Below are 21,643 nucleotides of genomic sequence, written 5' to 3' on the forward strand. Positions count from 1 at the left end.
AATCGCCTATGTCAAAATTCTTAATTTAATCACAGAGACCCTTTGGTAACTTTCACAGGTTCTAAGGATAAGGACATAATATCTTTGGAGGCTGTTATTCAGCCTACCTCATGTATATTAGAAAAATGGGAAGCAACTATGTGAATATGGCCGAACCCTGCCCTTTCCTTGAAATAAGTTGAACTTGTAAGCTCCACAGTGAACTAATAAATACTGTGCTTAGAAAATAAATGTGAAAAGATTTACAAGAAGAGACCGTACAGGTTGCCACGGTGCTAATTTCCTTGCCTGCAGCAAAATGCAGTTGGAAGATGTAATCAATCTATTATAACAGCATTTTAGTACTCAAGTGGACAAGGACCTTCAAAGTTTATTGCCATTTTATGACAGTCAGCAACACATTGACAGTCTCTATTGGGTGAAAGGCACTGTATTAGACACAGTTAGGAGTCAAAAGAGAGATTAAAAAGATGAACCCAAGAATTTACAGTCTCAGGGAAAGATGAGACAGAAACACTTTACATGCAGAGAGCCTATGAACCCATAGACTAAAGGCCACAGGTCCCAAAGAAACCCCACAGAATGTAGCCAGTTGTCTCAGAAGGCTTTGAAGTGCGTTTTCATAAATCCTTAGTAAAATTCTGTGAAGTGGGAAGGGGCAAATACAAGCAGGGATGGGCTGTAAGAGCAACTTTACCAGTGAGGGTACTTGGATTTTCTGACATAAAGTAGAATTTAGACCCCATTAAAGACATTTAAGTAACTGGTCTCACAATAGCTATCACATGGATCTATGGAATGGATTCCAAAGTGAAGGGGCTCTGATATTGGTTTCTGCAGGGTGTGCTTGTTAAAATGGTAGGTGTCTGGAGATCCCAAGTGGCCTAGTGGTTAAGGATTTGGCATTGTCACTTGCCGCTCTGGTGCGGGTTCGATCCTTGGCCCAGGGGGGAAAAAGAATGGTAGGTTTTGAGATAGTTGTGGAATCGCTATCACCATGTGCTTCATCTTTGTCCTGGGATTTTACTACCTATCCATTCCCAATTCTAAATGCTCCTCCTCAGAATGAGTTCTTTGACTCTGCCGGTGGAGACTGCTTATTCCCAGCTGTTCTTATAAAAGCTACAGAACTAATTTTTTAACTTGTGGTATTAGGCTTTTCTGCTCCTTAGCTACCGTGTCTCCATATGCCTTAAATCCGGAATACTCTCCCCGTGTCATTTTGGGTCATGTTGTTCTGCTTCAGACTCAGAAGTGGCTCTCAGTTCCTCAAAGCAGCACACCCAGGCTCTTCCCTGATGATGTCAAGATGCTTCACAGGTTCTGCTTCCTGGGACTGTTCCACCTGCCCCAGCCAGCTCCTTCCCCAGTTCCCCAGCAGCCTCCTCTTTGTGTTTATTGGCTCCTGCTTCTGGTGTCTGGTTCCTTGTTTCTGTCAGAGTTTGTGTGTATTTATTTATTTTTTTATTCACACACACACAAAAATTATCTTCCCAATTTAAAATAAGACGAATACTCTTGGGCTTTTAGCTTCTCGTTGACACATCCTTCCCTCTTCATATCAATATATTTGTCTTCTACTTTGTGCCCAAAGCACCTGCTCCCTTCTGCCTGGCTTGTTCTGTTTTCGTGATTTGTATGAACCCCCAAATCAAATTATTTTCACAGAGGTGAATGAATTCAGTTTTAACGACAGAGTTTAGTGGCAGCACATCATTGTTTTGCAGTTATTAAAGAAAGGGACTGATTTTTCAGTTAGGCAAAAGGAAAAGTAAATTTGTTATTTTATTAGAGTGAAATTTTAAAGCGATGAAATAATTTCCGTATCTTCCAGAGTGCTTAATGTACTCTTGCAGTGTGAAATTTTCCCAGAGAATAACTCTGGCAAGCCAGAAGGTTTATTTAACTTAACGTACCAAACTGCAAACGTCAAATCAGAGGAAATGTTATTCAAGTCTTTGTTTAACAGGTGTGCTACTGTTGTAAATGGGCTTTTTTGTCCTTTGCTGCATGGTGTAACTACACAGCGTTTTACATAATTATATAGCAACTACCACAATTCATTTTTAACACAACAAATAATTAAAAGTCTAGAAAAAAGGCACTAGAGAGATTTAGTTTCACTGTCCTTAAAAATGACTCAGTGACTATAGAAGACCTTCTTTTCAAATTCTTCATCTGCAAAATCAGAATTCACTGCTAACTCCATACTGACTCTGCAGGTATTTTGTAAAGATAAATAAGAATATCGGTGACATATTTTAAATTATGAGAAGAAGGTATCCAAAATTATTCAGTATAAAATTTTATGGTATTCTTGCCAATTTGCACATGTCTACTTATTTGCATTATATTACAATTGTGTATATGTTTTTACCTTTCCTTTGAAATCCTAAATATGATGGGAGGTAGAATATTATATTTGAGAATTTGAATAGCTGTTTGTGTCCCTTTACTTCTGTGGCGACTATCTCTGCTCCCATGAATCCTCATCTCTACAGAGAGGACTTGGAAGAGCTGCTGTAAGTTAGGTCCACATCGATTTTGCAATGATCAGACGTGGTTGCTGTATCTTTCCACTGGACTGTAAGCTTCTCGAAAGAAGAGACTATGTCTCTTGCTTACCTTTGGACATTCACCACATGACCAATAATAGATGCTCATTAAATAGTAACTGACTAAATAAATATCCCATTGGTGAGGTGATTAAATGGTCTTTGATGTTCTTATTCTAAATTGCACAGCTATCAGAGACAAAGTCAATTTGAATTTATCTAAAATTTCCTTCCATTATGATCCCTTTCCAAAGAATAGTCTCTCCTAATAATTGCAAATATCTGACATCAGTGCCATCTCTCCACCCCTGTGAGCACAGATGGCTTTTCATAGGTTATGGCACTTTCTCCTGACAAGTGCAGATGAAGTCCCAGAATTCCTCTTCATGTCCTCTAAGAAGCCACTTTGGATTGTCAGAATAGTTGAAACGTAATTGCCTTCCCTGTTATTGTGACAAAGTGAGATGACTAACAGGATTGATGATATTTACCTTTAATATTGTCCCACTTCTGTGATTAAAATACAGTTGACCCTTGAACAATGAGGGGGTGATGGGTGCTGACCTCTTGCATAGTCTAGAATCCGTATGTAACTTTGGACTCCCCACAGCTTAGCTACTAACTGCCTACTATTGAAGCCTTAATGATAATATAAACAGTCAGTTAACCATATACTTTGTATGTTATATGTAGATCAACATACATTTTATGCATTCATGACATAACTTTTGTTTATTTTTTTTAATATTTCTAGACTGTGGTTCATTTCCTAGCTTTTTTCAAAATTTGCAAATCTCCAAAAAATTTTCCAATGTTTTTATTGAAAAAAATCCACATATAGGTGTACCCGTGAACTCAAACCCATGTTGTTCAAGGGTCAACTGTACTTAAAGTTCTAAGATGAAATAAACATACTTTAAATATAGAGGGTCCATGAAACTACAGAGTAAAGGCCCCTGGGTCAAACAAACCCTCCCCAGGAATACTTATTTTGGGCATTTAAGTTTTCTATGGGATCAAAAATTTGTAGATATTAAATCTTCGCTCATTGCTACTGTGTATTACCATAGCAGTGAGGCCATAAGAATATTTTTCCAAAGTCAGCTTCTATTTCATTTTGGCTGGTTACTGTAGTTGTGTCTGTTTAATCAGTACCAGGTTCATGAGCAGTTCGGGGGGTGGGGGGGGGGGGCGGAAGAAGAACACTCAGGGGGAAAGGATGGAAAATGACAGCTGAGCAGTTTGTATATATCTTCAAGGGAAGTGAAAAATGTCAGGGAAAACTATGTGAAGATAAAAACAGAACCTTTTTGTTATTTTCTTCTCAAAATAAGTCATGACAAGATGAGAACAATTTAGGCAAATTAGTATAATGCACTGATCTCTCAGGGTTAATATGATATATAGATAATGATACATATTATCCCTCGATGGAGGTTTGAGCTGAGATCCAGAGAAGTTAACAAAGTTTCACAAGTTGACAGCAGCCAGTGAGAAAGCTGAGTCTCACATCCCTGTGTGCCAGTTTCTAGTGTAATGTCCTTTCCACAGGGCTCAGTGGGCAGTTTGGTTTACATTTGTTGTAGGAAGAAGCTATGCAGAGGGAGAGATAAAGCCTAGTTAGCAATTTACATTTTCAGAGCTGGACTCTTATCATGGAATGTCAGAAAAGCAAATGAGTAGGTGTAATAAAATTATATTTCATTGCTCTTGAGTGATAACTGTGTTTTTGAAGATTTAGTTTCTATGTTATGATTAAGTAGGACGTAGTTACTCTAAAGGAAGAAGACAAAGTGATTTTTTTTTTTCATAGTATAAAAGTGAATTATTGCACAGCCAACCCTTGATTAACCACACAGGAATTATCCAGGTTGTGAAATATTTTGGACTTTCCTCCTGTCCTTCAGTTGGTCTCACTTGTTCTAACTGGGCCCTGGGGTGAGACAGGTACAGATAAGGTGAATGATAGTTCATAGGTAAGAATGTGACTGCAACTGGCTTTGCTTGGTAACTAAAGGACTTGTTCTATAGATTGTTAGGACCAATTGAATAAATCTATCCAATTCTCTGTATCCCTGCTGCCATATCTCAGTCCAGACCACGAGCATCTTTCACTACAATGGTCTCATTTCCTGTTATTCGTTCCTTGTCCCTCCTAATCTATCATCTACATTGCAGCTTGTGTCATTGATCAAAATTTAATTCTGATTATGTCATCCTGTGGCTTAAATCTTTGACTTGCCTATGCCTATAGCAGTAAATTCATATTCTACCATTTGGTTTACAGGCCCTTCTTTAATTTGGTTTAAAGTTTCTCTTTACTTCTCCAGTCTTACCTGTCACTATAGATCTCTTCACTTTTCTAATTTTGTCTCTCCTGGATGTCTTAACAAATGGCTCCTCTATCTCAGTTCACCTGGTAGAGGTCACTGATGTAATCTTTCTGAAAGGCAAAAACAATTTTATCACTTTCTGGCTTAACATCCCCCAATGAATTACCACCAGTATTATAATTAAGTCCTATCATTTAACATTGCCTTTAAAATCCCTTATCATTTAGTTAACACTGTTGCCTCAGCACATTGTTTTCCTTTGATCTGGGATAGCCTCCTCCACTTGGTAGTTTACTACATCCAGCTTTTCTTTCTTATCTAGCTTATCCTTAACTTAGCCAAAACATCTCCTTGCCTGAGAATTCCACAGTTTTAACCAAAAGCCATTATTATATTTACATACCTATAGAATTCATTCATTCTTTTCATTCATTCATCAAAGCTTTATTGACTGCCCACTCTGTACCAGGCACAGGGGAGGCAAATTGAACAGGATATTTTGACCTACAAAAATGATACTTTTGGGAGTTTATGTCGTGGCTCAGTGGTTAATGAATTCGACTAGGAACCATGAGGTTGCGGGTTTGGTTCCTGGCCTTGTTTAGTGGGTTAAGGATCTGGCATTGCCATGAGCTGTGGTGCAGGTTGCAGACGAGGCTTGAATCCCGCATTGTTGTGGCTCTGGCGTAGACTGGCGGCTACAGCTCCGATTGGACCCCTAGCCTGGGAACCTCCATATGCCATGGGAGTGGCCCTAGAAAAGGCAAAAAGACAAAAAACAAAACAAAACAAAACAAAACAAAAAAATGGTACTTTTGTATGGTTGGAACTAATAGATAAAAATCTTTGTAAAAAAAAAAAGGAGTTCCCGTTGTGGCGCAGTGGTTAACGAATCCGACTAGGAACTATGAGGTTGCGGGTTCGGTCCCTGCCCTTGCTCAGTGGGTTAAGGATCTGGTGTTGCCGTGAGCTGTGGTGTAGGTTGCAGATGTGGCTTGGATCTCGCGTTGCTGTGGCTCTGGTGTAGGCCGGTGGCTACAGCTCCGATTGGACCCCTAGCCTGGGAATCTCCTCATGGAGCGGGAGCGGCCCAAGAAATAGCAAAAAAAAAAAAAAAAAAAAGACAAAAAAAAATCTTTGCCCTCATGCAACTTATGTTCTTGGGAAAAAAGACAGCAAGAAGCAAAATGAATAAGTAAAGCATACCTTTTGTTAAATGGTAATAAATGCATGGGAAACAATAAAGCAAGGATGGAGAAGAGAGTCCTGAGGTGGGAGGGACAATGTTTCAGAGCAGAAAGATATTTGAAAAAATATTTAAAGGAAGAGAGAGAATGAGCTGGGGAGATATCTAGGGAAAAACTCAAAAGCTTTGACTAGATATTTATAGGGATTTGGGAGTTCCTGTAAAAATGTGGGCTTTTATTCTGAGATGGGAAGACATTGGAAGAGGAAGAGTGATATGATTTGACATTCATTTCAATAGGAACATTTTGGTTGCTATGTAGAGAATAGGCTGAGTGGAGTAAGGGACAAGACATCAGTCGGAAATATGAGCATTTGGACTCTGGATATATACGTTCATATGTATCCATTTATATTTATACCCATATTTATTTATATTTATGTCCTTGTATATTTATATCCATATATATTATGTATATATGTATATATATTGCCATAGTCATAGCAATGCAAGATCTGAGCCGTGTTGCGACTTACACCACAGCTCACGGCAATGCTGGATCCTTAACCCAGTGAATGAGGCCAGGGATTGAACCCACATCCTTATCCATTCTAGTCGAGTTCATAACCACTGAGTCGGATGGAAACTTTTCCCAAATTTTTAAAATGGTAAAACATTTAATTCTTTATTCAATAGTGAGTTCAACTAATAATTGGTATGATATAGGAAACAAAACAAATATTTCTCTTTAAAAAAATTTTATTTTGGGGAATTCCCATGTGGCTGTGGTGTAGGCCAGCAGCTATAGCTCCAATTCAACCTGTGGCCTGGAAACTTCTGTATACTGTGGGTGTGGTCCTAAACAAACAAACAAAAACAATTATTTTAATTAGAGTATAATTGATTCACAGTATTGTGTCAATTTCTGTACAGCATAGTGACACAATCATATATACATATTCATTCTTTCTCTCATACTGTCTTCCGTCATGTTCTATCTCAAGACACTGGATATATAGTTTCCTATGCTGTACAGTAGGGCCTCATTGCTTATGTAATAGGTGGCATATATTTAAGGTAGGTCCAAAAGGATTTGAAGACCACTTGAACAAGGGAGTGTGAGAGAAAGAGGGAAAATAAGGATGGTGTTGAAGTATTGGGCTTGGGCACCTGGATGGAAAGACTTCAGGAGGGGCGTGTGTGTGTTTGAGAGAGAGAGAAAGAGAAAGAAAAGAAAGGAAGGAAGGGAGAGAGGCATCAGGTACTTTTATTTCAGGCATATTAAGTTTGAGATGCTTGTTAGATCTCCAAGTAGAGATAGCCAGTGGGCAGTTGGAAGTCTGGAATTATGGGGTAGGTTTTTTGCATCTAATATTCGTAACCGCGAGACTTGATGTTATCACCAAGGGATTGAGTGTAGACAGAAAAATGAAGATGTCTGTGGATTGGGACCTGGGACCCTCCACCATTAAGAAGTGAGGGGGAAGAGGGAGAGGATGAGGATGAATTAGCCAGAAGAAGGAGGAGGTGTGGTCAACCAGGTAGAAGGAAAGTGAGATAGAAACCAAGTGAAGAAAGTGTTTGATAGAGGGGGAATGACCAACTGTGTTAACTGCTATGTTGAAGACTGGGAACTAATGATTGGATTTGGCATCCTGGGGCCATTTAGAATGCTGAGGAGAGAAATTTTAGTAGAGTAGTGGAAAGGCAGTGAATTCCCACTACTTGTTGCAGGGGGTTCAAGGGAGACTGGGAGTATAAATGGGCAACCACTCTATTCATACTTTTGGTTTTAGGATGTTAATGTTCCTTTTCATTCTCAAACTGTTGTAGTTTGCATGTTAATTTATTTGTTAATCCTAACTCTTTCAAGGACCATTGCTGGAAACTAAAGCTGGAGGAACCGTGGTCAACAAAGATTTTATTTTAAACCTAGGAAACAATACAGAGTATTTACTGAGGGAAATGATCCAATCTGGAGGCATATATTGATGATATAGGAAATAAGGGGAGAATATAGAGAATTACGTCTGAAAAGGCAGGAAGGGATAGAATGTGGAGGGTTTGGCCTTGGATAGGAGTGCAGGCCTTTGTAATGGGAGTAATGGGAGGGAAGGCAGAATGCAGTTACATTTCTCGTGTTGTACTTGGCTGTTGATTTATTTGCTTGTTTCCCCACATATTGTGAACCTCTTAAGAGCAGTGAGAGTAAATGTTTTGTTTATTTTGTGGCAGAAGTTTTTATTGTTCTGTTCTCTATAATGCCTGGCACTCAGCAGACATGCAATAAATGTTTGAATGAACAAATGAAGACACTGTACTAAGCATGTGGATGTTTTATCTTCTCACTCAGATTGGCTCATTTCCATCAAATCTTGACAACCAGATTGATTTAATTGTTCTTCTCTTATCTAGGCCCACAGATAGCTTGACTAACTGGTAGAGCTGATTGTTAGGAGAGCTGTTTCTATGAAAATCTCTGATGCTTCCTAAGAGTAAAATCAGTGACCTTTTGCTACATTATTTTGCAGTGTTCCTGGTTATGCTTTTAACTTGAATTTACTATTCACTCACCTTGAACCTTCTGAAAGCTATACATTCTCCTCAGAATTCATTTGACATTCATAGTTTACCATTCATATGGCATGTATCACTACCTAATAAATGGGAAGCTCTTTGAGAATGGGGATTACTATCTTTATTGCTCTTTGTTCTCTTTATTGTTCTTTGGTACATGAAAACATGTCTTCTTCATCACTAAGGTAGCAATGCTTAGTTCAGGTCCTGGTGCAAAGCTGATGCCAAATAAAGATTTATTGAATGAGTGAGTGCAAGAATGAATGATTCTTGTCTGTGGTCTATGCTGTCTGGTCACAGACCAGATCTTCCTTCCTGTTTGGTGTGTTTATTACCCAGCTTTCACTGTTTTGCTTCTAATAGCTCACACCTGAGCTCTTCTCCAAAGGCCTTTCCTTGGGCCACTGGAGCTACATCATCCAGATGCACCAAGAACAGGAAGTGCCTGGGAGTTAATGTCTTCCCCTTGGTAACCAGGATCCAATGAGTGAGGTGCAAGAATATGGAAGCTGTCTTGCCTTAAGGCAGCACAAACTCACCAATGCAATTTACACTTTAGAGCTCCCTGTAGGATTAGGCTGAGGCCAAGACTTCACCTTGAAATTACACCTTTGCTTGGCTTTTTATGCTCCTTTGTATTGCTTTCCCTGCTCCCTTGTAGGTTTCTCCTTGAGAACACTTCCTGCATAAACCACATGTACACTCATACTTTCCTTAGGGTCTGCTTTTTGGGAACTTAAGACTGTGCATGTTTATAAGCAGTTGATATCAGGGGTAGGGGATCCTAACTACTGTCTCTCTGAGAGTGTTAGGTTCTGTTACTTTGGGTGATGTCTCCTGATAGTTTTTGGTTTTATACTCCTGCCAACCAGAACCGTAGGTGACTGTGAGCTACATTTAATATTTCATTTGGTTGTCAGGTGGGAAATCATTTCACAATTTCAGTTTTATAATTGTTATTGAATTTAGTAAATGTCTTATTGAATTACAGGCCTTACTAACAGCCTCAGAATGTATTTTCTTTGACTTTATACCCTTTTTGATTATACATCATCTCTCTTCCCTTTCAGCAAGGATAATAAAGAGTTAATTGTATAATTAATTTCTATATGATTGAGCATAGCCTCCTTTTGTCTTCCTGCTGATATAAATATCCATTTACACATACTAAATAAACCATTTACTCTTTTTTAGGGATTTGCAAAGAATACAAACTCCTTTATCTGTAAAATGGGATTGGAAGTAATGTGTTTTAGAACTTAAAAGCACTTTAGCAACCAGCTGGTGGCCAACACCTTCATTTTATAAATGAGAACATTTGAGACCCAAAGAGGTTAAGTAATTTGTTCAGTATCCCCCAGCTTGGTTAGTGACAAAGCAGGACTAAAATGCAACTCCCAGGCTATGGCATTCTCCACTGCTCCATAAAATATATATTTCTTATTCACAGAATTGATATGAGGATTAGAGACCACATCTGTGAAAAATAGATTTAGCCTTTGGAAAGAAAGATGCTGGATAGCTTTATGAAAGCTTTAAGAGAAAACTAATCTCATTTTAACCTTTTCTGTACAAGTGTTAGTTTTGTTCAGTTTTATGTTATTTGCCTCAGGCTCCTTTTTGGCCAAGGACTAGATAATATACAATGCTTGATACAATATTAAGTATACTGATTATGTTAGAAATATGCATTCCTTCAGCTGGTTTTGAAGCAGGGAACAGTTGTAAACAGACTTCCAGGATGACAGTTGTCTCAGTACATGAAGTTTTTACTTTGCATATTGGGAGTAGTTGGGTAGTTGGTTCCAAAAAAAAGAAGAAGCATAAATTATATTTTTGTTTAGCCTAGTAATATTTCCAAAGCTTGATGCAATGTATCTTTAACAAACCATGAATTTTCTCTCCCGCTGAGCCACCGTATCCTGCCTGCTTTCAACATAGTCAGGGAACCATTATACTAATCCACCGTACCTTCATATCTCTAGCAAGCACATGTAAGTGATAACTTTGAATATTTATTTTGATACAAGGTGTATAAATCTTCTCTATATCATCTTATAAAGCTGGGAAATTGTGACTTGCTCAAGTCGGTTACTTTAATTGTTCAAGTTTGCTTCTTTCAGCCACAGCATGCTTTGATATATGAACAAGAAGGCTGTTTAATTTTTGTAGTATTCAAAGTGATTTGTGTAGATTCATCTATGCAGGGAAGATAAAACTTGAGTATCAAAAGGCTAAAGTGACTTTTATATATATTTTTAATTAGGTACGATTATATGCAAGACCTGATGCGATCAGAAGAGGATCTGGGGACTACGCTCTCCATATAACAAAGAGATTAATAGACTTTTACGAAGACTACTTTAAAGTGCCCTATTCCTTGCCAAAACTAGGTAAGAATTTTCTTGATTATTTTGTTGGAAGGGCTCCTTGAAGGTGGAATTTCTTCTTCATGCATTTCTTTGAGGCATCCAGAAGCATGAAAATTCCTAGGGTTATGTTTTTAGAGAAGATGAGCATGGAAAATAGTTTCTTCTGAAGAGGTATAAAATACAATTCAGTTTCCGAAGTCTTGCCAAAAAGCCCTCATAGGAATTAAGAAAGGTGTTATGTAAGTTTGAGATTCCAAAAAATAACCCAAATAGCTCATATTTGTTGAATAAGTCCTGTGGAGGGTGTGCTTCCCAACATCTTGTTTAATCCTCACAACTGCCCTGTGGGTAGGTACTGTCAGAACATCTTCCGCAAAAGGGAATTGAGACCTGGGAGTCTTACATTTACTCAGACAGTCAATAAAAGAAGTTGAGTGGGATTTCAAGCTAGGTCTTGGTGACTCCCAGAACTATTCAATATTTTATACCAAGAAGGCTCTCATTGTTTAGTTTCTGTTTCTTAATTCTCAGATGTCAGACCTTAACATGTTAATTCTCCCTCAGATTATTTTTGTTCAGTCATATTTTGAATACACAGATATCATAAATAGGATAAAAACAAGAGAAGGGAAACTGCAATGATGGAGATTATGTTCACCATCAATATGTGTACCTTTCTTCCTTTTACAAAGAGAGTAGTTTCAAGAATTATTTGTTGAATGAATAAATGTGAGTTTTGTTATCCTAATTTGAATGAAGCCGCTGCTTTTGCAAGGAGCAAACTATGACTTTCCAGGATATTAGAAAGGGTATATATTAGCCTTAGAAATGCTGAAGTTATTTTTTTCTTCTCAGAAAGCCTGTTTTGAGATATTACATCACAACAATTTTTTGGTCCCCTCCCCCTCCTCCTTTATCCATTTTCCTTTCCAAGAGCATTTTTGATCATCATCCACATAAAAATTATTGCTCATTTACAAAAATAAAGTGCTTACCCGATCAAAAGTATTAGCATTTGAACCACAGGTTCCCTTCTCTGGAGATGGGCCTATTTCACTGAAGTACCTGCCTGCTGTGTAGCTTTTTTGGTCTTAGAGGCAGTGATTCAGAAAGTAGATGGAATAGTTGATATTGTTATCAATGGGTATAGCATGCAGTTTTAATGAGTGTTATTATAAAATCCTGAGGTCTCTTGAAACATATGCTCTTGGAGTCCCTAAGATTTTATTCCAAATTAAAAAAAATTTTTTTATGTCAAATAGGGTCTATGTTTTGTTTTGTTTTGTCCTGCCTTCTTTCTTTTCTTCTCTATATCAACCTCTCTATTAGAATCTGTTACACTGAAATCTCCCTGGTAGGCACCCAAGGCAGAAAGGAAGACCTGACCTCATTTGTGTGGGTGGGGGTGACACTGTTCTCTATTCCAGGTAAAACAGGCTGGAACTTCCCAGCTTGACCCTAATGTAAAATTCACCAGTGCTTGTGTTGCACGTTCAGCAGGAGAAATAAAATGTGGATCTTTGTCCCCTTCAGACCAGTAATTAGTAGAAGAACTCAATTTATAACTTCAGGGGTTTCCATGTAACTGTCAGCTTGCAGCAGGAAGCATTTCTGTTCCTCTCTTTCACTCACAATTGAACCATACGGACTTTCATCTGTAGGAAAGAGCTTTGTTCACTGTTATTATTACTTGTTAAGCTACCTTATGGTGTATATAATTGAATGATTTGACTTACCCCAGCATACTCCTTTTTATGTATCTAGGGCAGTTACCACAGGCCCTGCACTTTGTAAAATGTCTCTCAAAGCTCTTATTATTTAATATACCTATAGATACTTTTGATCTACATGCTAATGGATTTATAAGTATGCTTTCTAAATACTCCTTACATAAAAATTCCAAAGCACAGAAACATTTTTACAAATCCTTAAATTTTTTTTGTATGTTACAAATTATATTTTAAATGAATTCTGTGGAAACTCAGTCTTTGTAGATGATGAATGTAGATTTCTTAGGTATCAGCTGCATCTGCCTTGACTTTTCACATCTATTTAGGTGGTTTCTAAGATACTATTCTACCTCTCCCTTCCTCCTTCCTTCCCTGTCCTTCCCTCTCCCTCCCTCCCTTCCCTCCTTCTTTCCCTTATTTATTTATTTATTTATTTTTTGCGACTAGGTTGAATACACTGTAGGGCAGTGGTGCTCCATGGTGGGGTGATTTTGCCCCTCAGAGGCACTTGGCAACATATGGAAACATTTTTGTTTCTCCTAACTCATTGAGCACTGGTAGAGTATGTACCACTGGCATTTAGTGGATAGAGAGAGGCCAGGGACACTGCTAAATATCCTACAATGCACAGGACAGCCTCCCACAACAAAGAGTTATCTAGCTCGAAATGTTAATAATGCTGAGATGGAGAGACCCTGTTGTAGGGGAAAAGAACAGAGGCATAAAAACAGTTAAGAGGCTATGGCAAAATGCAGGCAGCATTTGACAGTTGCCTGGACTGGGATGTTAAGAGTGAGGTAGTCAGGAGTGGTCCAATTCCAGATATATGTTGAAAGCAGAGATGACAAATTTGCTGATGAATTGGATGTGGGAAAAAGAGGTACCATGAGTGATTCCAAGGTTTTAAGCCTAAGAACTAGAAGGATGGAACTGCCATTGACTGAGACAGAAGGATTGTGGAAAGAGATAATTTTAAAGACTGATGTGTCTATTAAACATTCAGGTGGCAGCTTGATGTATGTAAGAAATTCAAGTAGACAGTTGAATTTATAAATATGGAGTTTGGTTGAGAAATCCAGCTGGAGATACGTATTTGCTGGCACACTATGATGTATAAAGCCATGGGACTGGATGGGATCATCAAGGCCGTGTGAGCAGATAGAAAAGACAACTCTCCACCAATTGGCGGGCCTCTACTACATCTTTGCAGGGGATGTGCGCATGTGTGAACGTCAGAGCATTACATTCCAAACCCCGCCCCCAGCCAGCTCTAAAAATGTAATACTGAATCCTTCTTTTCTTAAAAATCACTTTGCTGTCCTGTGATTAAACTCAGCCATATCTTCTCTCTTCCCAAGTTCATTTCTAATACTGAATAGTTTAACTTTCTCTGCCCTTTTATCATCTCGTGCTAGCTCACCGCTAACAATTCGAGTTTCCAACTCCAAATAGTTTATCCGAGTTGTTCCTTATGAGGAATTCTGATTCTTGCTGTTGGGATGATAATTGATTCTCCTTGTTGCACAAGGATATTCCTTTAACATTTTAAAACCCAGATAGGCAGGCATGGATGCTGTGTAAAGATTTTTTTTCTAAAATCTTTCTATTAGGTAATTAGAACTATTAGTATGAGGTTTGTAGAGATTTCCTCTTCCTTGCTGTTAAGTTGTAATGTGAGGTATAGAGTCTACTTGATACAATCCAGCGACACTTTCTGTAGCTATGTGCCCTATTTTCATGAGAATTTGAGACATGGAGGTTCACATTTAAAAAGAAGATTGTCGTTGTAGACATATAATCTTTCCTCTTATCCTCAAAACATTTTGACCACAACTACAAAAACAAGTGGGTTTGTGTTTATTATACATGGACCACTCTTAAGGACTTTGGATATTCTAGCCCATTTAGTCTTTATTACAGCCTTTTGAAGTAGTGGCTGTTATTTTCCCGTTTCCCAGGTGAGGAAATTTAGGCACTAAGTGACTAAGTAATGTAATCAGATCACACAGCAGGATTAGTGGATTTATAATTCCAACTCAGCCTCTGACTCCAGAGTCTTGAGATTTTGGTAAAATAGTTTCCAGAAATTTTGAGAATTCAGAGAATAAAATATGGGTCACCTTACTAAACTAGGTCATCTGTTTGCTAGAGGAATAAAATAGTTATTTTTGGTTAATTTCACATGGATGAAATATATGGTCTTTATAGAAAATTTGTTAAAAAATAAAGAAGCACATGCCTTACAACTCATAATTTCATCGAGCAGAAGATATATTAGGGTATTTTAAATGTTTCTTTTTTTTTAGGATAGTTTTTTTTTTTTTTTGTCTTTTTGCCATTTTCTTGGGCCGCTCCTGAGGCATATGGAGGTTCCCAGGCTAGGGGTCTAATTGGAACTGTAGTTGCTGGCCTACGCCAGAGCCACAGCAACGCGGGATCTGAGCCACGTCTGCAACCTACACCACAGCTCAGGGCAACACTGGATCCTTAATCCACTGAGCAAGGCCAGGAACCAAACCCAAAACCTCATGGTTACTAGTCGGATTCATTAACCACTGTACCACGACGGGAACTCCAGGATAGATTTTTTTAAGTCAATTAGGTGGCAGATAAAGTGACTTAGATTTCGTATTGAAGTATTGTGTTATTCATCCTGTTTAGATTTCAGTTAATTATGGCAATAGTTTTCAGTTCTTTTGCTACTACTTTGTTATGTGTAAATCAATATGTTTTGTAAAGGAGTTGCTTGATTGCTTCCTTTTTAGGACACCATGCTTTAGAATGTATTACTTCCCTGGCAGAGTACTCTGATTGTAGAGGGAGCCACAGGTATTTTGTAACAAGAATTTCTGGCTTCCAGGAGGTTGTGATTTTGTTAAGGAGAGAGTATGATATTTACAGGAGTGAATGAATTAGAGACTCACACAATATGGAATATAATAAAACACCAAAATTTCATAGGGCAAAAACTTAGTACCATGTTCAGGATGTGGGATCATCACACAGAGCTGTAGGCATGAAATGCACATAAAAAGAAGCCTTATCTTTACTTGAGTCCCGAAAAAAGAAACAAATGTAATCTGAGATGGAGAAGAAAGAGAGAAATTTTGAGAATTGTGTAGTGAAGGAAGCCAAGGATGCTTTGGGTTCTCTCTCGTGTTGGTGGAGTCTACTTATTTTTCTATGATGGAAAAGATAAGCTCTGGTATAAATTTCCCTATTGAAGTTCACAAATAAGAGAGGCTACCTTTAATGGTTGGCTTTTGTTTAAGCTGTAACAGGATGCATTCATTTCTTCATTGTGACAATGATAAGGGAGGTGATGGTGATGATTTGCTATAGGCAAGTAGTAAAGCTTTATAGTTATTTCCTTCTTAAAATATTTGCATTGACTTTTATATATTTCACTATCTGGTTCTGGATCTTTTTTCTTTAAGTAGTGGGTATATTTGTTGTTTTTTATTTGAGGTGATGATCATGTAATACTATTCTCATTTTAATTATACATCTCATACTTGAATTATTGAGACTTAATTTTTTGAAATTATGATTTTTCTTAACCTCCTATGGATTAGGTAAATATTGAGTACTATATATATATATTTTGTTGATAACCTCAAGTAATACTGCTTTTTTAAAATGATTTTTATTCTTTTCATTATAGTTGGTTTACAGTGTCATGTTAATTTTCTACTGTTCAGCAAAGTGACCTAGTCTCTCTCTCTCTCCCTCTCACACACACGCGCACACACACACACACACACATTCTTTTTCTCACATCATCCTCCATCATGTTCCATCACAAGTTCCCTGTGCTGTACAGCAGGATCTCATTGCTTATCCACTCCAGATGCAATAGTTTGCATCTATTAACCCCAAGCTCCCAGCCCATCCCACTCCCTCCTCCTCCTCCCCCTTGGCAACCACAAGTCTGTTCTCTTAAGTTCATGCATTTCTTTTCTGCGGACTTTTAAAATGAAGACCATAAAGTAATACTACTTTTTAAAATAACATCTCTAGAAGCTCTTTATAGAGTTTGGTCTAATTGTGTATAATGTCTGTTCACTCTCAAGATGCTTCCTTGAGCCAGAATTCCTAAAAATATTGAATGTATGGAGCTATTTAATGACATGGTTTTTTGATGGAGGCTAACATAAAGATCTGTCTGTGGGTTAATGTTACTAGTAACATTTTTCAGGAATTGGATGAGGCCATTCTTTGTCTTCTTGTTTACCAGGTATTATGGAGAAATAAATTTCTCCTAATGACTATCTATTCCCCCTCTTTGGAATCAAATGAATATAGTCTCCCAATTTTATGAAGGTAATTTATTTCTGAAAAACTGTTTGCGTGGTGATTTTCTCATCAACCCAAAGAGCTGTTATCATGTATTTTAATGGAAAATATTTTTTACATGTTCCTAACCTCCACTCTGACAACCATTTGTGCTGAAACAACACCAAATCCTATTAAAATGGACACAGTTACTTCAATATTTAACAGTTATTTTAACACAATTTAACAAGGCATTTTCCCCCTTCATTAATTACTCAATAATGTGGCCATTTAATTGTTCTTGTTAAGCTGTTTTGCAGCTATTACATGCTGTACACTTCCAAGATTGTACTAACAAACAAAAATATATATATGATGCTCAATGTTTATTATATTTAATTACTAATGCAAAAAAGAAATAGATAGAATAGTAAAGGAGAAAGAAATCAATGAAAACAGTGCATTTTAGTGGGAATGATGCATGAGATTATTACTGCTATAAACTAGCAAACCATAAGTACACCGGGTAGAGAACTTAATGCAATACAAATGAACTATAGAACTGAATTATCTAATTAATTCAACAAGCATTTATTGAGTAGTTACTATGTATATCATACTCAGCAATGGATATTAAATGGCCTCTTCCACTAGAAGCTTACAGTCTACTTGAAGAAAAGTTTTTTATTATTTAGCTAGCTTGTCAGTATTGTTACATGTTCAATTTGTTCACCACCCTCCTCCCTCCTCTGTTTTTAAGATGTGCAGAGCTTCAAGGCCAAGACCAAGATGTTAGATTTACTCTTATGTATATTTTTACTAATTAAATCAGGGTTTTGTGAAAGATTGTTTATCCTGAAAATGAATGCAATTTTAGAAAGTGCTTAACTTTATTTATAGAGGCCTCCAAGGCGTTGTTTTACATATTCCAACAGAGGCATTTGGCCCTTACAGCTTTGCCATTAAGCTAAGAAATAACTACTTTCAATATTTTCCTTCGTAGTCATTGCTCAAGCCTTGTGCTGTAGGCTCTGTTTTCGTTCCTGTTATTATGGGTCAGGTTGGTCCAGTAACAGATACATCCTCCTTTGGTGCACCTGACCTCATCCTCTGTCAAGAACATCCTGTCAGCAATTCTCTCTTCTCTTTTCCGGATCTTCAATTCTCCTTCTTCATTGGGTCTTTCTCCATCAGCATTAAACATATGGTGCTGTTTTTCTCAACCTAACCACACACATGCACACTCACTCCAACTCCTACACCATTTCTCTCTTTTATGTCACAGCTGAACCGCTTGAAAGGGTTGTCTATCTCCACTGACTCCAATTTCTCGCTTTCCCTTGTCTCCTGAGTGCATTCTACATCAGGCTTTTGCCCCCAACACTATACTGAAACTGCTCTTGTCAAGCTCAATAATGCATCCACATTGCTAAATCCAATGGCCAATTCTCTGTCTTCATCTTGAACTGTCAACAGCATCTGACACAGTGCTCTCTCCAACTCCTTGAAACCCATTTTTCAATTGCTTTTCAGACTAATACCTTTTCCTGTTTGGGGGGTTTGTTTTCTTCCAACTCACCACTGACCATTCTTTCTAAGTCTATTTTTCCTCCTGTTTTCCTCTCTAGCTTCTTAATACTGGAGTGCTCCAGGACTCCAGTTTTGAATCCCTTCTCTGCTGTTTACATTGGAGATGACCTCATCTAGCTCTTTTCTTTAAATGCCCATCTGCTGATGCTGGATTCCTAACTTTCTATCTCCAGTCTGATTCTTGCTCAACTCCAAACTTCTACATTCTACTATTTGACATGTACACTTGGATGTCTAATGAATATCTCAAATTAACTCACTCAAATTAGCTTCAGATCTTAAACCACTGCCTTGCTCCTTCCATGGTCTTCCCCATCTCAGTAAAGGGGAGTTTAGTCCCTTTAAAAGTTGATCAGGTAAAAAAAAATCCTTGGACTTATAGACTTTTTTCTCTCATTTTACACATTTAAACCATCAAAAAATTCCTTAGATTCCATATTCTAAATATATTTGGAGTCAGATCACTTCTCACCATTTCCAAAGCTACTACTCTCATTCCCGCTACCATGGTTTCTTGCCTGGGTCAACTTCAGTGAAATGTGAAGTTAAAGTGGAATGAGAATATGAGGTATTTGAACTTACTGAGTTCTTGGGAAGGATATTGGACTTATCTGGTGATGTTGTTCTCCTGCTCATTCTGTTGGCTTCATATTAGTAATAGAGTAGAATCCGGAATTCTTCCTTTGGCTTTCAAGACTCTTGAGGATCTATCTGCTTGCTGCTACTCTAACCTTGTCTGACACGTTTCTTCTACTCATTCTCTTTGTTTCAGCTGTGGTGATTTCCTTGTTTATTTGGGCATTTGCAGTTGTTCTTCCCTCAGCCCAGAACACTTTTCCTTCAGATGTGTGGATGGCTGAAATACCACCTTTCCCAGAGAAGTTTTCTTGGATCCTCCTACTAAATTGCAGCCTTACTAACCACATCTCATCTCTCTTTCCTGATTTTACTTTTCTTCATAGCACTTTTTATGATCTTACCTAACATGCATTTTATTTATGCTTTATTTTATTTATTATCTCCTAGCTACCTCTCCTCCTTCACCAAATGTAAATGTTCTGTGGGAACAGACATTTTTGTCTGTTTGTTGACTGCTATTCACTCTGCCTAGAACTGTGCTTGGCCTGAGGTAAGTAATTAATAAATTGTTGTTGAATGAATTAATAATTTCCAACTTCTTCCTGTTTTAACCATCTTCACCACATCAGAGAGGGGAAAAAGGCAATGCTTTGGTTCCTTCATGAATGAAATACAAATGATTTCTTTCTAACAGAATAAACAAAAAAATAATGACATACATTAAAACTAGGAAAATCTTTTTTGGTAAATACAAGTGAAAGAAGGGAAAGATGAATTAGCTATAGTTTCAGCCACTTTTCCACTTGGATTTATGTCAGGTTGTTGCTGAAAAAATGGGTAAGTTGATACTTAGAAGTATTGAGCTTTGTTTATTATCTTGGCATCTCTAGACTGAGGCTCTTAGGAGGCTATCTATACTTTGCACTTGGGTTGATTTTGCAATGTGAAAATGAAGTATCTTGTTTTCTACCAGCTCTTTTTCCTCTTTGAAATGAAAACAACTTTTATTCATGGATACTAGATGCTGTTCTATTAGGCACTGAATAATCAACAGGTAACCTAAGTAAGAGACAACAATCCCCATCCTCATTGGGATTATTTTTTAATAGAGGAGAGAGGCAAGCAGTAAAGTAAATGTGTAATGTTAAAAAGTGAGAACTATTCTAGAGAAAATAAAGCAGAGAAACAAGTGTTGGAAATGTTGGTAGGGGGAAGGGGTTGGGAACCCTAAAGAAGAGGGTATATGACTTGTGAAGAGCAAGTGTGCCTGAAGCAGAGTGAGTGAGACTGAGAGGAGGATGAGATGAAGTCTGAGAGGTAACTGCCAAGCGATGAAGGGTCTTGTGGGTTAACCGCTGAACCACGTGCACTTTTATTTTGAGCAAAGGCATTGCTTTAGTGTCTTGGGCTGCCATAGCAAAATACCATAGACTGGGTGTCTGGAACACTGGAAATTAATATTCTCACCGTTCTAGAGGCTGGAAGTCTGTGATCAGGGTGCCGGTATGGTTGAGTTCTGGTGAGAGCTTCCTGCTTTGCAGATATCCACCTTCTTGTGTTTTCACACAGCAGAGAGAGACAAAATGAGCTCTCTGGTGCTTTTTCTTAGGAGAATACTAATCCCATCATGGGGGTCACATTCTGTTGACCTCTTCTAAACCTGATTACCTCCTTCCTAAAGGCTCTGTCTCCAAATATCATCACATTGGGAGGGCTTCAGTGTATGAATTTTGGGGGATATTATTCAGCCCATGATATGGCATGACATATTTTTAAAGGATCACATTGGCTGATTTAAGAACAGATTATTGGGGGAGGGGAGCCAAGTCCAAAGAGAGAGCAGCTATTACATTAATCCCAGAAATGATGCTATAATGGACCAGAGTCATAGCAGTGGAGGTGGTGAGAAGTGGGCAGATTCTGAATATTTTTGAAAGGAGGATCAACAAAATTTATTCCTTTACAATGGGACTTCAAATGAAAGTTTGATGTCAGTTATTCTCAACTATGGTTTAGAAAATTGTAACATGCTTGAAAAACTTGGAGCTTTCTTCCCCCACTCCCTTACTGTGGCATACTTTTTCTGTGATGCTACATTGGGAGGGAAAAATCTTTTTATGCCTCTTTCTCTCTTTCCTGGTCATTTGAGATTAACGTAGCAAAATAATTTGTATTTTCTGTATTTTCTAGATAGAGCAAGTATAGTTAGAATGAAATAATGCTTGCAATAGTCCTCTTCGGAAAGTGAGTTGCTTCCTTCACTGGCCATTGGTCAGTCTGGAATTAATTATAGCCAAATAGCAATCCAAAGCCCTAGAGAAAAGGAGGAACATTTCATTAAAGTCTAAGCTGGGGATTACTGCTGATAGAAGCACTCCAATCAGGCAGTTTTAAAAGAAAGGTGACTGTTGCCATAAACTTTAGAGCTAAAATAGCTTGTATTGAG

General features: G+C 37.9%; 1 protein-coding gene across 1 annotated transcript in view; it reads left to right on the forward strand.

Annotated features, from left to right (window-relative positions):
* Positions 1-21,643, forward strand: part of TRHDE (thyrotropin releasing hormone degrading enzyme) — a 382,857-nt gene that overhangs the window by 104,166 nt on the left and 257,048 nt on the right. Inside the window, exon 3 of the mRNA XM_047787208.1 lies at positions 10,918-11,044. Within this exon, the coding sequence (XP_047643164.1) occupies positions 10,918-11,044 (127 nt within the window). The remainder of the gene's footprint in view (positions 1-10,917; positions 11,045-21,643) is intronic.

Source organism: Phacochoerus africanus, chromosome 7 (genome assembly GCF_016906955.1).
Source record: "Phacochoerus africanus isolate WHEZ1 chromosome 7, ROS_Pafr_v1, whole genome shotgun sequence".
Lineage (NCBI taxonomy): Eukaryota > Metazoa > Chordata > Mammalia > Artiodactyla > Suidae > Phacochoerus > Phacochoerus africanus.